Below are 19,060 nucleotides of genomic sequence, written 5' to 3' on the forward strand. Positions count from 1 at the left end.
CATACTACCCATCTTTTTAAACAATGCTATAACGTTAGCAATTCTCCAAACCAGTAACCAGAGATTATTGGAAAACTAGTCACAGCTTCTACTATAATGAACAGGAACAGGAGTAGGCCATTCAAGTAATCATGCCTGCTTACCCTTCACTTTCAGAGAGAATGAGCCCTTTCACAATTGCTCTGATTGTGCGTCTATACCAATCAATACTTCTAGCTTCTCCTTGATTAAAATGTCTGCACCCTCTCTCTTGTATGGAAAGAGATGCCAAGTGAGCTTTCCCACACCATCCACCTCTACAAATGTTAGCTTTTTGTTTGCTGACTCTATCCTTTCCATCATATTATCTTGCTTTTGGTGTTTTCAGAAAATACCTTTGGGGCTTTGCTTGATTTTATAGAGTCATAGAGATGTACAGCATGGATATATAATGTTGAATTGCCCAGTCACGATTGAATGGCGGAGTGGACTCGATGGGCCGAATGGCCTTACTTCCACTCCTGTGTCTTATGGTCTTATCGTAACAGACCAGTCTATTAGTCTTTAGATGGGTCAGGTTGTCCATTGTATGCAGGAGGATTTTCTGACACAGCATGTAGACAGGCCAACAAGGGGCGCGGCCACATTAGATTTGGGACTGGGGAATTTGGAACATGGCCAGGTGTTAGATTTGGAGGTCAGTGAGCACTTCGGTAATGGTGACCACAATTTGGTTAGGTTTACTTTAGCGATATAAAGGGACAGGTGTACACCAGAGGGCAGGAGTTAAAGGCGGGGCAAAGACAATTACGATGCGATTAGACAAGATTTAGAATGCATAGGAGGGGGGGGGAGGAAGGAAGGAAACTGCAGGGGATAGGCACACTTGAAATGTGGAGCTTATTCAAGCAACAGCTATTGTGTGTCCTTGATAAGTATGTACTGGTCAGGCAGGCAGGAAGTTGTCAAGCGCAGGAGCCATGGTTTACCAAGGAAGTTGAATCTCTTGTCAAGAGGAAGGTGGCTTATATTAGGGTGAAATGTGAAGGCTCGTTGGGCGATTGAAAGTGACAGGGTAGCCAGGAAAGACCAGAAGAGAGAACTAAGACAAGCGAGGTAGGGACATGAAAAGTCATTGGTAAAAGATCAGGGAAAACTCTAAAACTTTCTATAGGAATATAAGGGACAAAAGAATGACAAGACTAAGATTAGGGCCAATCAAGGACAGTTGTGCGTGTAGTCAGAGGAGATAGGGGAAGTGATAAATGAATACTTTTTGTCAGTATTCACACTGGGAAAAGAATGTTGTTGAGAAGAATACGGAGAAACAGACTACTGGACTAGATGGGATTGAGGTTCACAAGGAGGTGTTAGCAATTCTGGAAAGTGTGAAAATAGTTAATTCCCCTGGGCTAGATGGGATTTATCCTAGGATTCTCTGGGAAGTCAGGGAGGAGATTGCGAGCCTTTGGCTTTGATCTTTATGTCGTCATTGTCTACAGGAATAGGGCCAGAAGACCAGAGGATAGCAAATGTTATTCCCTTGTTCAAGAAGGGGAGTAGAGACAACCCTGGTAATGATAGACTAGTGAGTCTGACTTTGGTTGTTGGAACTTATTTTGTTTTGTTCCCACTGTTTCCAGTTGTTTGTTGCGGTGGTCAGTATATTAACTCTTGGTCAATGTCTTTATTGATAGAGTCCATGGAAGAGTGCCATGCTTCTAGGAATTCTCTGGCTGTCCTATGATCGTTGTGTTGTCCCAGTCAAATTAGTGGTCCTTATCTATGTGTATAGCTACTAGGAACAGCTAGTTGTGACATTTAGTGGCTAGTTGATGTTCATGGATGTGGATCACTAGTTCTCTGCCTGTTTGTCCTATATTGTGTCTTGTGCAATCTCTGTGTGGAATCTTGTACACCACGTTTGTCCTGCACATGATGGATATTGGGTCTTTTGTCCTGATGAGTTATTGTCTGACCAGGGCTCTGTTTATGGGCTGTCATGAATCTGAGTGGTCGGAGAAGTCTAGCTGTCAGTTCCACAACTGCAGCTGGCACACTAGCTACAAATCCTTACACCAACCTTGAACCAAGAGTAAGTTTGGTTCATAGGTGAGAGCCTTAGGGAATGGTTAACTGGTGTTTTTGTGATACGAAGGACTGGCTGCTTCTGGTGAGGGTCGGCATTACAGTCAGAATTATTCAGTTTCCTTGATGGGTCTTCCTGAAATTATCCTGAAGGCTATCTTGTATTTATCTGCAGCTTCATTCTCAGAAGGGGTGCAGGATACTCTTTATTCTTTCTTCACACTTTCTCTCAAATTTGCATTCTAAATACAATTCCCAATTTGCAATAATAATTATAGACCTGTTACAGTACAGCAGCAGGAGGCCATTTAGCCCACAATGTCTGCACTGGCTCACTGAATGGTTCTGAGGAAGATGTTCATTCTCCTGCTTCTTTCCTCTAACCCCGCACATTCAAATATACACATTAGGATTAGGATTTGACTATTTGGCCCATCATGTCCACTTCACTATTCGAGAAAATCACAGCTGATGTGTTTGTGTTTCAAATTCCACATTCCCATCTACTCCCACAACCTTCAATTAGCCACCTAACACGAAACACAACCTATGTTAAATGACCTGCCTCCCCAGGGTAGTTGTTCCCCAACATTGACTGGAAATACAAAATTTCAAGTAGTTTAGATGAGTCAGTTTTTATTCAATGTGTGCAGGAGGGTTTCCTGACAGTATGTAGACAGGCCAACAAGGAACGAGGCTATATTGGATTCGGTACTGGGTAAGATGTTCAGGTGTTAGATTTGGAGGTAGGTGAGCACTTTGATAGTCACCACAATTCAGTTGCGTTTACAAAGCAATGGGCAGGGATAGGTATATAACACAAGGAAAGAGGTACAACTGGGGAAAGGCAATTATGATGTGATTAGGCAAGATTTAGGATGCATAGGATGGGGAAGGAAACTGCAGAAGATAGGCACACGTGAAATGTGGAGCTTATTCAAAGGAACAACTACTGCAGGTCCTTGATAAGTATACACCTATTAGGCAGGGAGGTAGTTGTCGAGAAAAGGAGCCATGGTTTACTCAAGAAGTTGAAGCTGTTGTCAAGAGGAAGAGGAAGGCTTATGTGAGGATGAGGAGTGAAGGCTCAGTTAGGGGGCTTGAGAGTTATAAATTAGCAAGAAAAGATTGCAAGAGAGGGCTAAGAAGAGCCAGGAAGGGACATGAAGTTATTGGCGAATAGGATCAAGGAAAATCCTAAGGCCTTTTATCAGGAATAAAAGGTTGGCTCTAATCTTACTCTAGTCAAAGATAGTAGTGGGAAGTTGTGTGTGGAATCGGAGGACATCAGGGAAGTGCTTAACGAATACGTTTCGTCAGTATTCACATTGGAAAAGGGCAATGTTAGTGAGAATATAGTGATACAGGCTACAGGATTAGATGGGACAGAGGTTGACAAAGAGGAGGTTTTAGCAATTTTGGAAGATCTATGAAGTAGATAAGACCCCAGGGCCAGATGGGATTTATCCTCGGAGGATAAGGGAGGAGATTGCAGAGCCTTTGGCTTCGATCTTTGTCATTGTCTACAGGACTAGTGCCAAAAGACTGAAGGATAGCAGATGTTGTTCCCTTGTTTAAGGAGGGGAGTCGGGACAACCCTGGTAATTATAGACCAGTGAGCCTTACTTTGGTTGTGGCTAAGGTGTTGGAAAAGGTTAAGAGATTTATAATCATCTAGAAAGGAAGAATTTGATTAGGGATAGTCAACAGTTTTGAGAAGGGTAGGTCATGCCTCACTAACTTTGAGTTCTTTGAGAAGGTGACAAAACAGGTGGATGAAAGTAAAGCCGTTGATGTGGTGTATATAGACTTCAGGAAGGCATTTGATAAGGTTCCACATGGTTGCCTATTGCATAAAACAGTGTTTCGGGATTGAAGGTGATTTAGCAGTTTGGATCAGAAATTGGCTAGCTGAAATAAGACAGAGGGTGATGGTTGATGGGAAATATTCATCTGCAGCTCAGTTACCAGTTTTGGGGCCACTGCTGTTTGTCATTTTTATAAATGATCTGGAGGTGGGTGTAGAAGGATGGGTTACTAAATTTGCAGATGACACTAAGGTAGGCAGAGTTGTGGGTAGTGCTGAAGGGTGTTGTGGGTTACAGAGGGACATAGATAAGATACAGATCTAGGCTGAGAAGTGGCAAGTGGAGCTTAATACCGAAAATGTGCAAGATAGTTCATTTCAGAAGTAGTAACAGGAATGCAGAATTCTGGGCTAATGGTACAATTCTTGGCAGTTTAGCTGAGCAGAGAGATCTCGGTGCCCAGGTGCATAAACCCCGAAAGTCGCCACCCAGGTCGATAGGGTTGTTAAGAAGGCATATGGTGTTTATTGGTAAGGGGATTGAGTTTCGGAGCCACAAGATCATGCTTCAGCTGTACAAGACACTGGTGCGGCCACACCTAGAGTACTGTGTACAGTTCTGGTCACCGCATTATAGGAAGGATGTGGAAGCTTTGGAAAGGGTGCAGAGGAGATTTACTAGGACATTGCCTGGTATGGAAGGAAGGTCTTATGAGGAAAGGTTGAGGGACATAAGGCTGTTTGCATTGCAGAGGAGGTTGAGAGGTGACTTGATCGAAACGTATAAGATAATCAAAGGGTTAGATAGGGTGGACAGTGAGGGCTAACATGAGGGACATAGCTTTAAATTGAGGTGCGATAGAGTTAGGGTATATCAGAGGTAGTTTCTTTACTAAGTAGTAAGGACATGGTACAGCCTGCTTGCAACAGTAGTAGACTCTCCAGCGTTAAAAAGGTATTTCACTGGACATTGTACGTACATTTGGATAATAATGGAATGGTATAGGTTAGATGGACATCAGATTAATTTCACAGGTTGGTGCAACATCAAGAGCCAAATGGCCTGTACTAAACTGTAATGTTCTATCACCTTTCGAGACAAAGTTCCAAAGTCTCTCAACCCTCAAATTCCCCTCAGTTCGGTCCTAAAAAGGTGATTCCTAATTTAAAAACACTGCCCCCTAGTCGTGGACTGGACTGACCCACAAAAAGAAACATCCTTTCCACAAGCACCTTGTCAAGACCATTCTGGTTCTGATACACTTCCCTCAAAACCCACCTCACTCAAACTTGAAGGGATGCCTTCTCTTTGAGGTCATTAATGTTGTCACTTTATAGAACACCAAGTCTAACATAACCTGCCCTCCAGTTGGTTCTAGAAAGTGTTGCTGTAAGAAACTCTCTCAAAACCATTCCATTAGCTTCTCAACAAGCAATTCTTACAGGCGGAACCCAGTGTGCTGGAAACGGATATCTGAACTAAAGGCTGCTGTTTCTTACCTACACGTTTACGTTCCTCTTTGCTTCTCAGAATGGAAAGTGGTGCGAGGCCATCAGGCATTGCATCATAGAGCTGGTAGAGAAGCATCTCCTGTTGGTCAGTGTCATCCTGGGAATTCACTACAACAGGCACAGGGAGAGAACATGAAGACAGTGAACACAGCACCGCTACACGGGGAGAGAACAAGAGTGGACATGATACTACAACATGGAATAGAGAACACAAACACAGTGGACATGTTACTGCTAATGAACAGCTACAGATTATCCTTTGCAATACACATTGATTAATTCTCACCCTCTCAAGACTGTACACAAATACGACACTGACAGTTACATACATACAGTATCTTTTCATATTTGTGTTACAGATTGTGAATGGAAATAGTAGAAGAACTGTTTTAAAAGCCAATGAATACTGAAGGATTGCTGTACCTTTCAAAAGGAACCTGACATGGACTGTTAGTGCAGTTTACACTGCTTCCCCATCAAAGCAGAGCTGGAGCAAGGGGCTGTGTTACAAAGGGAGATTCAGTAAGCAACAAGGAGCTGATTGGTCTGTGAAATGGTGACAACGGTGATTGGCTCCCAGGCAACTGGATGGCTTGTAGGTGTGAACATTTCATTAGAAACTATCAGACCTCCAGAAGGGCAGCACAGTGGCTCAGTAGTTAGCATGCTACCTCACAGCACCAGGGATCCAGGTTCGATTCCAGCCTCGGGGACTGTGTGGAGTTTGCACATTCTCCCTCTGTCTGCATGGGTTCCCTCAGTCCAACAATGTGCAGCTTAAGTGAATTGGCCATGCTAAACTGCCCAAAGTGTTCAGGGATGTATAAGTTATGTGCATGAGTAAATGGGTTTGGGCGAGATACTCTTTGGAGGGTCAGTGTGGACTTGTTGGGCCGAAGGGCCTGTTTCAACACTGTAGAGATTCTAACCCTAATAAGGGAAGCTGCCATTTTTTTCTCCTCAGTAAACACCATCTCAGGTCTGAGGAGAGCCATTTTATTTCCCCTCACCATATGCTGTAAACTGTGATTTTAATGAATAAATCAGAGGTATTTGTTAGTGTGAAGCAGTAACCCTGTGCCTCCTGCAAACAAGGGAAAGAACCTTGAAAAGGAAATGGAGAGACAGCTTCCTTAGTCAGCAAAAAGATCACCTCAGTAATCTGTGGACAGGGAATGCTGAACTACCTTCCCTGTTGTTCCCTCTGCCCAGTACACCCATGTTTTTGTGGTTCGATCAGCATGTGCTTATACAAGGGCTTTAGAAGAGGCTGGAGTTTTAACTAGGAGAAAGTGAGGACTGCAGATGTTGGAGATTAGAGACCAGAGTGTGGTCGTGGAAAAGCACAGCAGATCAGGCAACATCAGAGGAGCAGGAGAATCGATGCTTTATGCAAGAGCCCTTCATCAGGAGTTTTCACTAATGGAGTGACAGGGCAACAGTTGCTGATTGCCCTGGATGATTCTGGGAACAGTGGGCCTTGATTTCCAGTCTGCTGCCTCTGTGTGATGGTTGTTATGGACGGGCTATTTGACTGCAGAAAGTGAATATTTACAGCTGGCCTCCTTCCAGCCACTAAAATAAAACAAAGAACTGCAGATGCTGGAGATCGGAAACAAAAACAGAAATTACTGGAGAAACTCAGCAGCTCTGACAGCACCTGTGGAGAGAGAAACAGAGTCAATGTTTTGAGTCAAGGGACCCTTCTTCAGAACTGCATGCACAGATGCTCTCAGACTAATTTCTCTAGCGATTGCTGTTTTCTCTTAGCAGCCACAGTGCCCACATCCAGCTGACAGTGCACAGTACTCACACTGATGATCCAGCATTGCTACAGCCACAAAGTAATGGGCCAGCGCTCTGTAATGTTCCAGCTTGACCTGCACAGTGTATGACCAGGCTAAAGGGACATGCTCCTTGATTGGAGCCTGTGTAATGGACTGATGAACAGTGCTGTACACGTCAGACACCTAGAAAATCCAGAGCAAAAACATTAACTGAGTCCATCTGTGAAAAAACCTCCATTTGCAAAATCAGCAATCACTCTGGTTGTGTGCAATTCACCTGAAGTGTTCCCCAAATGACAGTAACTGTGTTTCAGATATGCATCATTGATTGCCAACACTCTGGGATATCGGTTTGTCCTAATCACTTTTCACTTACCTGCTGCCAGCTCCTGATCACCCGTGAGGGTGTTCCCACACACATACCTACAGGCAACTAGATATGGACAATTAATGCTAGCCTAACCAGCGATGCCCACATCCCAGCAAATCAGCACCAAGCAGTATCGAGTAGGGAGGAGCCTGGCAAACAGTGCAGTCCCATTACTAACCGAGCAATGCGAGGCAGTAATCCAGAGGCTCAGGCTAAAATTCTGGGAGCACTGATTCCAATCCCATCGAAGCAAATGGTATTACCTGAATACAACAACAATCTGGGAATGTCAGTTGTTATTGAATGTTGTCTGGCTTACTGATGTCCTTTTAGGGACATCATTGCCTGCTCTAGCCTAGATGGGACTCTGGACCCACAGCAACATGGTAAACTCTTAACTACCCTCTGGGCATTTAGGGATGGGCATCCATTTCCCAAAAAAAGGAATAAATAATAATCCCAAGATCTAGTTAATGTCCTCAGTGCAGAAGTTCAAATCCCCCTGTAATAGTTGGGAGAATTTAAATGGCTTTTATTAAAATCAATCTGGAATAAAAGTAGTCCTAATGGGGACCATTTAATGACAGAATATTGAGAAATCTGAGTCACTAATGTCCTTCAGGGAAGGAAATCTGCCATCCTTCCCTGGTCTGGCCTACATGTGACTCCAGACCCAGAGTAATGTGGCTGACTCAGTTTGTGAGCTGCCAGTTGTATTCAAGATGGCTGACCACCATCTTCAGGAGCAATGGGAAATAACTACCTGTCCAATGATATAAACTGAACAATGCCACCTACCTTGGCAGCTTCTTGTGCTACCCGCAGCAGGTTGAAGAACTGGTTGTGGATTCCAGGCAGAACCATTTTCTCAAAGGCACACTCCTGAGCCTGGGCCAACATCAAACGGATCAGCATGTTCTGCATTGAGGGGCTCATGTCGAAACTCGGGGTGTGAGTGAAGGTTTCCTTCAGGTGATTCAGCACCCCTGAAAACAGTGATGTCAAGACTGTAGGTGAGATCTAGGGAGCACACAGACAGAGCCTCACACTACCCGTTCACTTCTTCCTCATCCAGTCCCACAATCCCCTAACTGTCTCAAAGATAAATAACATAACCCAGAGAGAGGAACTGAACAGACAACAGCTAACAAAACTATGGAGAGTTTTTGCAGAGCCTCTTGTTAATGGAACTCACTGCGTTGTGACTTCTCTTGAATATACAGCATGTAGGTGTGTCCAATGTAAGACACAGGATCACCAGTCTGTCTTACCACTCAATAACCTGCTTTACCATTCCATCACATCACAGTTGCTGAATTTTCCATATCCTTCAACTTCAGTGTCCATCAGACTCAATTTGCACACAATCAGGACTGAGCATTCACAGTCCTCTCAAAGCTTAGAGATTTCCAAAGATTCATAACATCAAGTGCAGACGTTTCTACCCTGCTGAATGCTGTCCCAAAGCTGTGCCCTTACTGCCTCCAGCCAAGGAAACAGCTTCACTGTCTGTACCCCAGCAAGTGCCTTAAAACAGTTGTACTTTTCTAAGAGATTACCTCTCATTTCTTTTAAATGTGAGTAACATCTGTGTCTCACAAATGCTAGGCAAGGATCATTGCCAGTAAGAGACAATCTGCCCACTGCCCTTTGACATTCAATGGCATTACCATCTCTGAATCCCCCACTATCAAAGTCCTGGGGGTTACCATTGACCAGAAACTGAATTGGACTCATCACAAACAGTGGTTACAAAAGCAACTCCGAAGCTAAGAATACTGCAGTGAATAACACCTCCTGACTCTCCAAAGCCTATCCACCATCTACAAGGCAAAAGTTAGGAGTGTGATGGAATATTCCTCACTCACCTGAAATGGGTGCATCTCCAGCAACACAAAAAGCGTGACACCATCCAGGACAAAGCAGCCCACTTCACTGTTACCACATCCACAAACATGGGCATTGTGGGTCTAGTTACAGCACATGGACTGCAGCTCACCCCCACCTTGTCAAGGTATAACTAGGGACAGGTAATAATTGTCAGCCCAGCCAGTGATGTCCACATCATGAGTGAAGAAAATCAGCACAGACCCATTCTACTGTCTCCACTTCCCCTCATCACAGGAATCTTGATTATAATCACTTCATGGCAAATAACTCAAGTGGGGAGACAGTAACTGTGTCTCAGGCCCTGTGGACTTGCAGCAAGTTCTTTTCACTGACATTGGACACCTCCATGCAGTTCGAACAGCACCTGCCTAATAGCTTGCTGGAGCTGGACTTCAATTCTTGAGCAAGGCTGAAGGAGTTGGGGGGGGGGGGGGGGGGGGGGGAGAACGGAAGATTTCTACGAGGGAAGGGGGTCAGGAACAAAAGCAGCTTTTAAAAGACTCAAGCCTTTTGGAACACACTTTACAAAGAGGGGCAAAGGATTTGGAACTCTCCTCAAGAAAGCAGTCATGTCCAGTAATCACAGGGGAATCTCAACCTGAGATAAACGTGGAATTGTGAGGCAAGGGGATCATAGATCATGTAACCCCGGGTGGATCAAGACACAGATCAGTTGGGATCCACTTGAATAGTGTAACCCACTGAAGAGGCTGCTGAGTGGCTTCCTTTGTTCTTCCATTACTAACGGAGTGCTAAGGTACTCCCAGGGCAGTATCACAGATTATTCCATGCTGCTGACTTCCACTTAGTCACTGGAGGAAATCAAGAACTGGAACCTTGGTCAGTTCCATTCAGTTCAGAGGCCTGGGTGTAAATCTGGAGGAGAGCTGAGAGCACAGGAAGCAGCTTCTGTCTGTCTACATCCCACCCCAGGTGCTACACACACAGCTGCCTCATATTTCACATGAGAACAGCAAGCAGCCCTGTGTCTATAAACAAACAGCCAAACGGACCAGACTTCTTCCCAACAGTATTCCTGGAACGGTTTGTTGGTGAATCATATACAGCAGCTGCCCCACTTTCCCCAGGATCATAAACATGGCAAACACACGCACTTCAGTTACCATGGCTAACACAAACCTATCATCACTGGGGGTAATTCACACCAGAGATACAGTGAGTGACCCTTACCCTGCTGTACAAACACTGACCCTGTACAGTTACACAGTGAGTGACCCTTACCCTGCTGAATAAACACTGACCCTGTACAGTTACACAGTGAGTGACCCTTACCCTGCTGTACAAACACTGACCCTGTACAGTTACACAGTGAGTGACCCTTACCCTGCTGAATAAACACTGACCCTGTACAGTTACACAGTGAGTGACCCTTACCCTGCTGTACAAACACTGACCCTGTACAGTTACACAGTGAGTGACCCTTACCCTGCTGAATAAACACTGACCCTGTACAGTTACACAGTGAGTGACCCTTACCCTGCTGAATAAACACTGACCCTGTACAGTTACACAGTGAGTGACCCTTACCCTGCTGTACAAACACTGACCCTGTACAGTTACACAGTGAGTGACCCTTACCCTGCTGAATAAACACTGACCCTGTACAGTTACACAGTGAGTGACCCTTACCCTGCTGTACAAACACTGACCCTGTACAGTTACACAGTGAGTGACCCTTACCCTGCTGAATAAACACTGACCCTGTACAGTTACACAGTGAGTGACCCTTACCCTGCTGAATAAACACTGACCCTGTACAGTTACACAGTGAGTGACCCTTACCCTGCTGAATAAACACTGACCCTGTACAGTTACACAGTGAGTGACCCTTACCCTGCTGTACAAACACTGACCCTGTACAGTTACACAGTGAGTGACCCTTACCCTGCTGAATAAACACTGACCCTGTACAGTTACACAGTGAGTGACCCTTACCCTGCTGAATAAACAGAAATTACCAAGTAGGTAATTACCAAGTCAGTAGCGAAGTGGGTTGGGTGAAAATGCCAGGATAAGAGGGTCTGGGATGTGGGAGTGAGGGGTTGGGGGAAGGGTCAGTGTGAATGCTGACCTGCTGCTTTCTGAAAGGCATCAATGGAATTGTCGAGACCAGCCTGGGTCTTGCGATCACTGCGGGTGCCAATCTGAGTGTACAGGCCTGCAATATTAAACAGAATGCTGGCCTTCTCCAGAGAGAGGTGTTGCTGGCATACAGGCACACCAGTAAAGGAGTCATACCTAGGAATAAGAAGAGCAGTCCAATCACAATCACAGGGAGGGGAAACAATTCAAATCTTACAGCAATCAAAGAAACAAGACTTTGACACAAAACCTCTTGTAACTCAACAGCAGTACTCTGGAGGACTTAATCAAAACACTGCATTTTTAAAATTTATTTGTGGGAGGTGGGTGTCACTGGCTGGGCCAGCATTTATTGACTGTCTCTAGTTGCCCTTAAGGTGGTAGTGACCTGTCCTTTTGAACTGCTGGAATGCACCTCAATAGAGGAGCTGTTTTTATTCAAGGGATAAGTACAGATCAAGACACCCCCCACCAAGCACAGATAGCTGACCCTCCCACATGGCGCAGTGCTCCCTCAGTGCTGCACTTAGAATAAGCAAAAGTGAGGACTGCAGATGCTGGAGATTAGGGTTGAGTGTGGGGTGCTGGAAAAGCACAACAGACCCACCGCACTTAGAATGTGGTGTTCACATGTGGAACACAATATAAATGCACATTCTTAATCAGATGTAGAAGTGGTTAAAGAACTGCCCCAAAATGCTAATACTCTCATTAACAAAGCTAAAGACAAGCATTGAGCTGGCTGGAAAGACAGGTTTAACATGTATGTTCAATGAAGTGGGTGTGGGGGAGGGGATTGAGAGAGAGAGAGAGAGACACCGCCATGGTTCATTACCAGGTGAAGAAGACACCCAGGTGTTTGTTAGGCTGCAGGAAACGACTCTCCAAGAAGCTGAGCTGATTGTAGTAGGATATCAGCAAGTCGACACCCAGGACATTCCGACTCGGAGTGCGGACAGCCTGGAGATACACAGGGCAGATTTCAATCAGACACCAATACAGGAGCAATGCTATATCACACAGGCACATTCAGTGAGCAGGAGCCTTTCCTGTCCCTCCTGAGTGAATAAACTCATTCACATTGGTAACCAGCTCACTGTCTAGGATAAGGCAGCTGCAGACTGAGTACAGGGAGCCCCAGAGCCCCTCTCCAACTCAAATACTGCACTCAGAAGTGCTGTTCTGTCAGTACAGGTAGGATGGGCTGAAAAGCCTCTTCCTGTGCTGTAACAATTCTGAGATACCTGGATCTAAGTGTTGGGAACATTCAGCTGTCCCCACAGAAAGTTATCATAGAGGTACAGCCATTTGGCCTGTCTGATCTGTGCTGGGGCCAATACTCCACCTGAATCTCCTCATGCTGCTCAATCTCTCATCATCAGTAAATTCTCCCATTAAGTGCTTTCTCGTGGTTGTCCAGCTTCCCCTTTCAATGAGTCGATGCAACTCACCTCCACCTCTCACAATCACTGTGTATCCCCTACATTCTCTGCTCCCTGGGGGGGGGGGGGGGGGGGGGGGGGGGAAGGTGGATGTTGCTCCTGATTTTCCAACTGGATTTATTTGAGACCATCACATACTGAAGGACCCTAGTGCTGGTTTCACCAGCACATGGAGAGACCTCTGTCAGTTTTATGCTCAGCAGGAGGCCATTCCACCAGCCATTCACATGCTAGCCCTTTCACAATAATCGAGAGAATCTCACACTTTCTCCATTAGACATGAAAGTGAGCTGATGATATCTGGCCTTGCACTCAGGAGGAATTGTATTGTTAACAATGTAACTGCTTCCTGAATGACCTTCAGCAAGTGAAAGATGCTGTTGCCTTGCCTGACTTTGTCAGACATCTGACTTTAGTGTCAACTGACAACTGCCCCTTGCAGTTTTGTTCAGAGTCCGAGAAATGTTTGTATTTTCAACATAGTTTCCTCACTAATCAACTCAAAAGATTTACAAGGATGTTGCCAGGGTTGGAGGATCTGAGCTACAGGGAGGGGCTGAACAGGCTGGGGCTGTTTTCCCTGGAGCATCAGAGGCTGAAGGTTGACCTTATAGGAGGTTTATAAAATCATGAGGGGCATGGATAGGGATAAATAGACAAAGTCTTTTCCCTGGGGTGGGGGGAGTCCAGAACTAGAGGGCATGGGTTTAGGGTGAGAGGGGAAAGATATACAAGAGACCGAAGGGGCAACTTTTTCATGCAGAGGGTGGTATGTGTATGGAATGAGCTGCCAGAGGAAGTGGTGGAGGCTGGTACAATTACAGCATTTAAAAGGCATCTGGATGGGTATATGAATAGGAAGGGTTTGGAGGGATATGGGCCGGGTGCTGGCAGGTGGGACTAGATTGGGTTGGGATATCTGGTCAGCATGGACAGGGTGGACTGAAAGCTCGGTTTCCGTGCTGTACCTCTGAGTCAATGCAGTCTTGACACATCGAGAGGATTCCTAATAAAATCCAGCTTTCTGAATTAGCCAATCTGAACATGGGTGACAAAAAGAGACCTCCAACAGATCACCATCAACAAACCTCTAATGCCTGTTCTTATACCACAACTAGACATTAGTCTGCATGCACAGCAAGTAATTAGTAAGGTAAACTAAATGCTGTCCTTCAATGCACGAGAAATGCCTTTGGTGAGATTACATTTGGAGTACTATATAGAGTTTTAATCTCTTTTCTTAAAGAAAGATATACTTGCATTTGAGACAGTTCAGTGCAAGTTCACTCAGCTGACTCCTGGGATATAGACTCATCTTACAACGTGGGCTGAAGTTAGTTGGTGCCATAGTCATTATTTGGAACAATACAATGTGATCTTCTTGGAAACACAAGATTCTGAGGGGCTAGACAGAGAAAATGTTTACCCAGCTGGAAGAATCTAGAACTAGGGAGACTCTGGCAAAGAATGCAATCTCCCATTTAAGCTGAATGTGAGGAGGCATTTGGAATTCTCTTGCATGTGGGGGGGGGGGGGGGGGTTGGTGCGCGCAGTGGTGGGGTGGGTGGTGCTGCTGGATTATTGAGAATATTCAAAGCCACCGCACCAGATTCCTGGTGGCTGGGGGAGTTCAGGGATATGGAGGCACACAGGAAAATGGGGCTGAGTCTATAACTAGAACTGCCCCAAACTTATTGAAAGGTGGAGTACGTTACGGAGGCTGACTGACCTCCTCTTTCTGATGTTTTTGACTTTCCTGCTGTCACTGAAAAACATTTCCAGGGAGATGACCAGGATATTTTGATTCCGTTTCAGGATATGGGTGTCACTGGCTAGGCCAGCGTCTATTGCCCATGCCCAACAGTTACGAGTCAACAACATTGCTGTGGTCTGGAGTCACATGTAAAAGCTTCCTTCCCTAAATAAGACCATAAGACATAGGAGTGGAAGTAAGGCCATTCGGCCCATCGAGTCCACTCCGCCATCCAATCATGGCTGATGCGCATTTCAGCTCCACTTGCCAGCGTTCTCCCCGTAGCCCTTAATTCCTCTAGACAACAAGAACCTATCAATCTCGGCCTTGAAGACATTTAGCGTCCCGGCTTCCACTGCACTCCGTGGCAATTAATTCCACAGGCCCACCACTCTCTGGCTGAAGAAATGTCTCCGCATTTCTGTTCTGAAATGACCCCCTCTAATTCTAAGGCTGTGTCCACGGGTCCTAGTCTCCTCGTCTAACGGAAACAATTTCCTAGCATCCACCTTTTCAAAGCCATGTATTATTTTGTACGTCTCTATTAGATCTCCCCTTAATCTTCTAAACTCCAACGAATACAATCCCAGTATCCTCAGCCGTTCCTCATATGCTATACCTGTCATTCCAGGGATCATCCGTGTGAATCTCCGCTGGACACGCTCCAGTGCCAGTATGTCCTTCCTGAGGTGTGGGGACCAAAACTGGACACAGTACTCCAAATGGGGCCTAACCAGAGCTTTATAAAGTCTTAGTAGTACATCTCTGCTTTTATATTCCAACCCTCTTAAGAGACAACATTGCATTCGCTTTCTTAATCACAGACTCAACCTGCATGTTTACCTTTAGAGAATCCTCGACTAGCACTCCCAGATCCCTTTGTGCTTTGGCTTTATTAAGTTTCTCACCATTTAGAAAGTAGTCCATGCTTTTATTCTTTTTGCCAAAGTGCAAGACCTCGCACTTGCTCACGTTAAATTCCATCAGCCATTTCCTGGACCACTCTCCCAACCTGTCTAGATCCTTCTGTAGCCTCCCCACTTCCTCAGTACTACCTGCCTGTCCACCTAACTTCGTATCATTGGCAAACTTCGCTAGAATTCCCCCGGTTCCCTCATCCAAATCATTAATATATAATTTATATAATATATAAAATGAACCAGAGGAGCTTTTCCAGACAATTGATAATAGTTTCATGGTCATCATTAGACTAGCATTTTACTGGATTCAAATTTCGTAATCTGCCAGGATGGGTTTCGAACCTATGGCCCCAGAACATGAGCCTGGAATTCTTGATTACTAGCCCACTGCACCACAGCCTCCCCAGCACATGGCTGGCCTGCTCCTTCCACTGCACACAGCTCCATTGGGATTAGGGGGTAACATCTACACATTACAGACCACTGGCTCGCCTCTGAATAGTTAGCACAGGTCTCCCTTATACGTGGAAGAGCCAACCCAATTCTCCCATGATCGGAGTCCTAACCTGTCGCAGGTCCATAAGATCCAGGATCTTATCCTCATATTCTGCTGGATCATCACCGTAGTGTTCCTCAATGAAATCCTGTGGGAATGAGAAACAAAGCACTGAGAGGGCATAAGGAGCTGACAGAGTAAATGCAAGCTCACATGAGTGAAATCCAAGAAAAATGAGGAAGGACACCAGTCACAGAAGACTTACGGACAACATGGGCTTCACCACCATCGTGTTCCTATTCTCTTCCAGAAATGCCTCCCCCCACCCCTTTTCCAATTCCATCCATCACCCAAAATTCACTGAGTTAAGAGACAGGTGTCAGTGATTTTTGAAAATGTGCCATTAAAAACCTAACCCGTAGTCGGAGAATGAAGGTCCGACCAATACAGAGATGTTAGGAAGCACTTCTACACACAAAAGGCAAGGAGGGGTTTGGAACTCTCTTCCACAAACAGCAGTGAATGCTGGATTCGTTATTAGTTTTAAATATGGGATAGATACAGGTTTGTTAAGTGGAGGTGTTCAGGGATATGGGTCACAGGCAGGTGTGTGGCATTAGGCCACCGATCAGCCATGATCTCACTGAATGGTGGAACAGTCTCAAGGGGCAGAATGGCCTGGTCCTGTTTCTATGTAAATGGACCAGGAAATCAAATTGGTCACAAGCAGGGATCTCATGGATGTGTGTCTGTGACAGCAGCAAATACTTTGTGCACATCACAGGAATGGGATTCACTTGTTACCCCTTGGGTCCCCCTCACCCCTCACATCCCTGGGAGGGGGTGGAGTGTCCCTGTCACACTGTGGGCCCCAGGAGGCGTCCTTGGGGGCATCCCTAATACCCCACGGATTCAGTGCTCCTGTTCCTCCAAGGCCCAGTATTGACATTTAGTAAACAGTAACAGGATTCCTCAACATCTACCACCTGCATTTATATATCACCTTTATCATAGTTATTTGGTATAGAACTGGAATGTTGAGGAGAAAAGACATTTTCTAAAAACTTTTTGTCTTGCACTAAGAATAATTTGCAGGAAAACCCATAGGAAAGAGAAAACAAAACGGATTCTAATGAGGGGAAGGTGCAGAGTCATTGGCACGTACTAGAAGCTTTGCCAGCTTTACTAGAAAATGTACCAGTTCATGATGACTGGGATCTTTGTTTCAATTTTAAAATGTGTCCATTTCCTCAGATAGCCATAAATAATCCCAGGTAGGGAGCTCTCCCCCATCCAAACTGTTACCAGACACACAGTGACACAGACAAAGTTATTTTTTAAAGAAGGTCAGATGATATTGTTTGTGGGATCTTGCTGTACTAACATCACATGCTTGATTTCCTGCACTCCTACTGAGATCTTACATCAGTTCTTCGGAATGCCCCAAGATGGTAAAAGGTGCTATGGAAATGCAAGCTCCAATTTGAAGTTTCAATATGAAATCCAGGATAAATAGAAGTTTGGTTGCCTAGGAAACTATCTCCTTGACAGCCAAAGCAACTCTCGCCTTACCCTCAAAGGCGTCACAAAGTCAACTTCCTTTGTCTCCTTCAGTCCCAGTGGGATGAGTGGAAAACAGAGTGCAGCCCTGCAAAAAAAAAATCACAGACACACTCAGGCAAATCCTGACAGTGGGTACAACAGTCAGTTTACAAATCTCTGAAATCAAATCCTGACCCAAACAGTGCACATTGTGGCTGGTATCCCAGTGAGGCAGGATTACACTGTCCATCCAATCGCAAAAGAAAATACTGTTTGTCATCAAATAACCCCATGGGTACAATTAATCAGCATGTCAAAATGAGGGAGGGATAGGGAAAAGACTAATTCAAATCCAAGCCCAACAGGTACAAGGTGGATTTTTAATATTAAACAGCTCGCATTTCCCTGGGTTTGGGGACAGGATTTAAAGTGTTAAAGTTTCAGAAGCAGAAGCAAAACACAAATTTACTGAAAAGGATCGGAGATGGAACTGGCTGCAGCGACCTTGAAAAGAGAGACAGCGAGAAAGAGAACAAGAGAAAATCTTGCTGCGCGGAGATTAGTGAAATTCAGGCAGAGTTGGTGAGATCAGGACACAATGAGGGCTTTCATCACAGTATCTGATGGATTTGAACAAGGTTGAGTTACACTGAATGGGCATGAAGTGAATCCTGCCAGTACATTCCACTGTGTGGTGCCAGGGAGACTGGCACAGACACTATTTGTTCAGGGCACTCAGCAAAAGGGCCTCTCTTCAGGTCTTATTCCTCACCCTGGTGAATACCCCTCACTTATAAAGGTGGTCAGTTATTAGCAGTCCCTTCCTTCTCCCATGTCTTCACAAACCCTCCTATCCCTTTCCTCCCAAATCCTCTCCCTCCCTACTACTCAACCTCAGTTTCCACAAAGGACAGAGTCAGTAGATTAGCCCGGTGTGCAATTTGGAGTTAGACTACCCTTTAGAGTCAGGACTTTTAAAAATTTATTACAGGATGTTGCTGTCAGCAGCTGACCCATCATTTATTGCCTGTCCCTAGTTGCCCCTTGAGAAGGTGGGAGTGACTGCCTTCTTGAACCGCTTCAGTGCATGTGCTGTGGATTGACCCACAATATCATTAGGGAGGGAATTCCAGGATTTTGATCCAGCGACGCTGAAGGGACGGTAACATATTTCCAAGTCAGGATTGAGTGTGGCTTGGAAGGAAGCTTGCAGGGGGTGGTGTTCCCATGTACCTGCTGTCCCTGTCCTTCTAGATGGAAGTGGCCATGGGTTTGGAAGGTGCTGCCTGAGGATCTTTGGTGAGTTTCTGCAGTGTATCTTGTAGATGGTACACACTGCTGCTACTGAGCATCGGTGGTGGAGGGAGTGGG

General features: G+C 45.3%; 2 protein-coding genes across 2 annotated transcripts in view; one reads left to right on the top strand and one right to left on the bottom strand.

Moving 5' to 3' along the window:
* The window catches only part of kiaa0513 (KIAA0513 ortholog), a 173,303-nt gene that overhangs the window by 142,980 nt on the left and 11,263 nt on the right, over window positions 1-19,060 (top strand). The gene's annotated exons all lie outside the window — the stretch shown is intronic.
* Window positions 1-19,060, bottom strand: part of rhpn2 (rhophilin, Rho GTPase binding protein 2) — a 62,561-nt gene that overhangs the window by 18,062 nt on the left and 25,439 nt on the right. Inside the window, exons 4-10 of the mRNA XM_072595775.1 lie at window positions 17,720-17,795; window positions 16,218-16,295; window positions 12,372-12,496; window positions 11,526-11,692; window positions 8,342-8,529; window positions 7,200-7,356; window positions 5,375-5,494 (exon numbers count right to left, since the gene is read on the bottom strand). Coding sequence (XP_072451876.1) covers window positions 5,375-5,494; window positions 7,200-7,356; window positions 8,342-8,529; window positions 11,526-11,692; window positions 12,372-12,496; window positions 16,218-16,295; window positions 17,720-17,795 — 911 coding nt within the window. The remainder of the gene's footprint in view (window positions 1-5,374; window positions 5,495-7,199; window positions 7,357-8,341; window positions 8,530-11,525; window positions 11,693-12,371; window positions 12,497-16,217; window positions 16,296-17,719; window positions 17,796-19,060) is intronic.

Source organism: Chiloscyllium punctatum, chromosome 26 (genome assembly GCF_047496795.1).
Source record: "Chiloscyllium punctatum isolate Juve2018m chromosome 26, sChiPun1.3, whole genome shotgun sequence".
NCBI classification, from domain to species: Eukaryota; Metazoa; Chordata; class Chondrichthyes; order Orectolobiformes; family Hemiscylliidae; genus Chiloscyllium; species Chiloscyllium punctatum.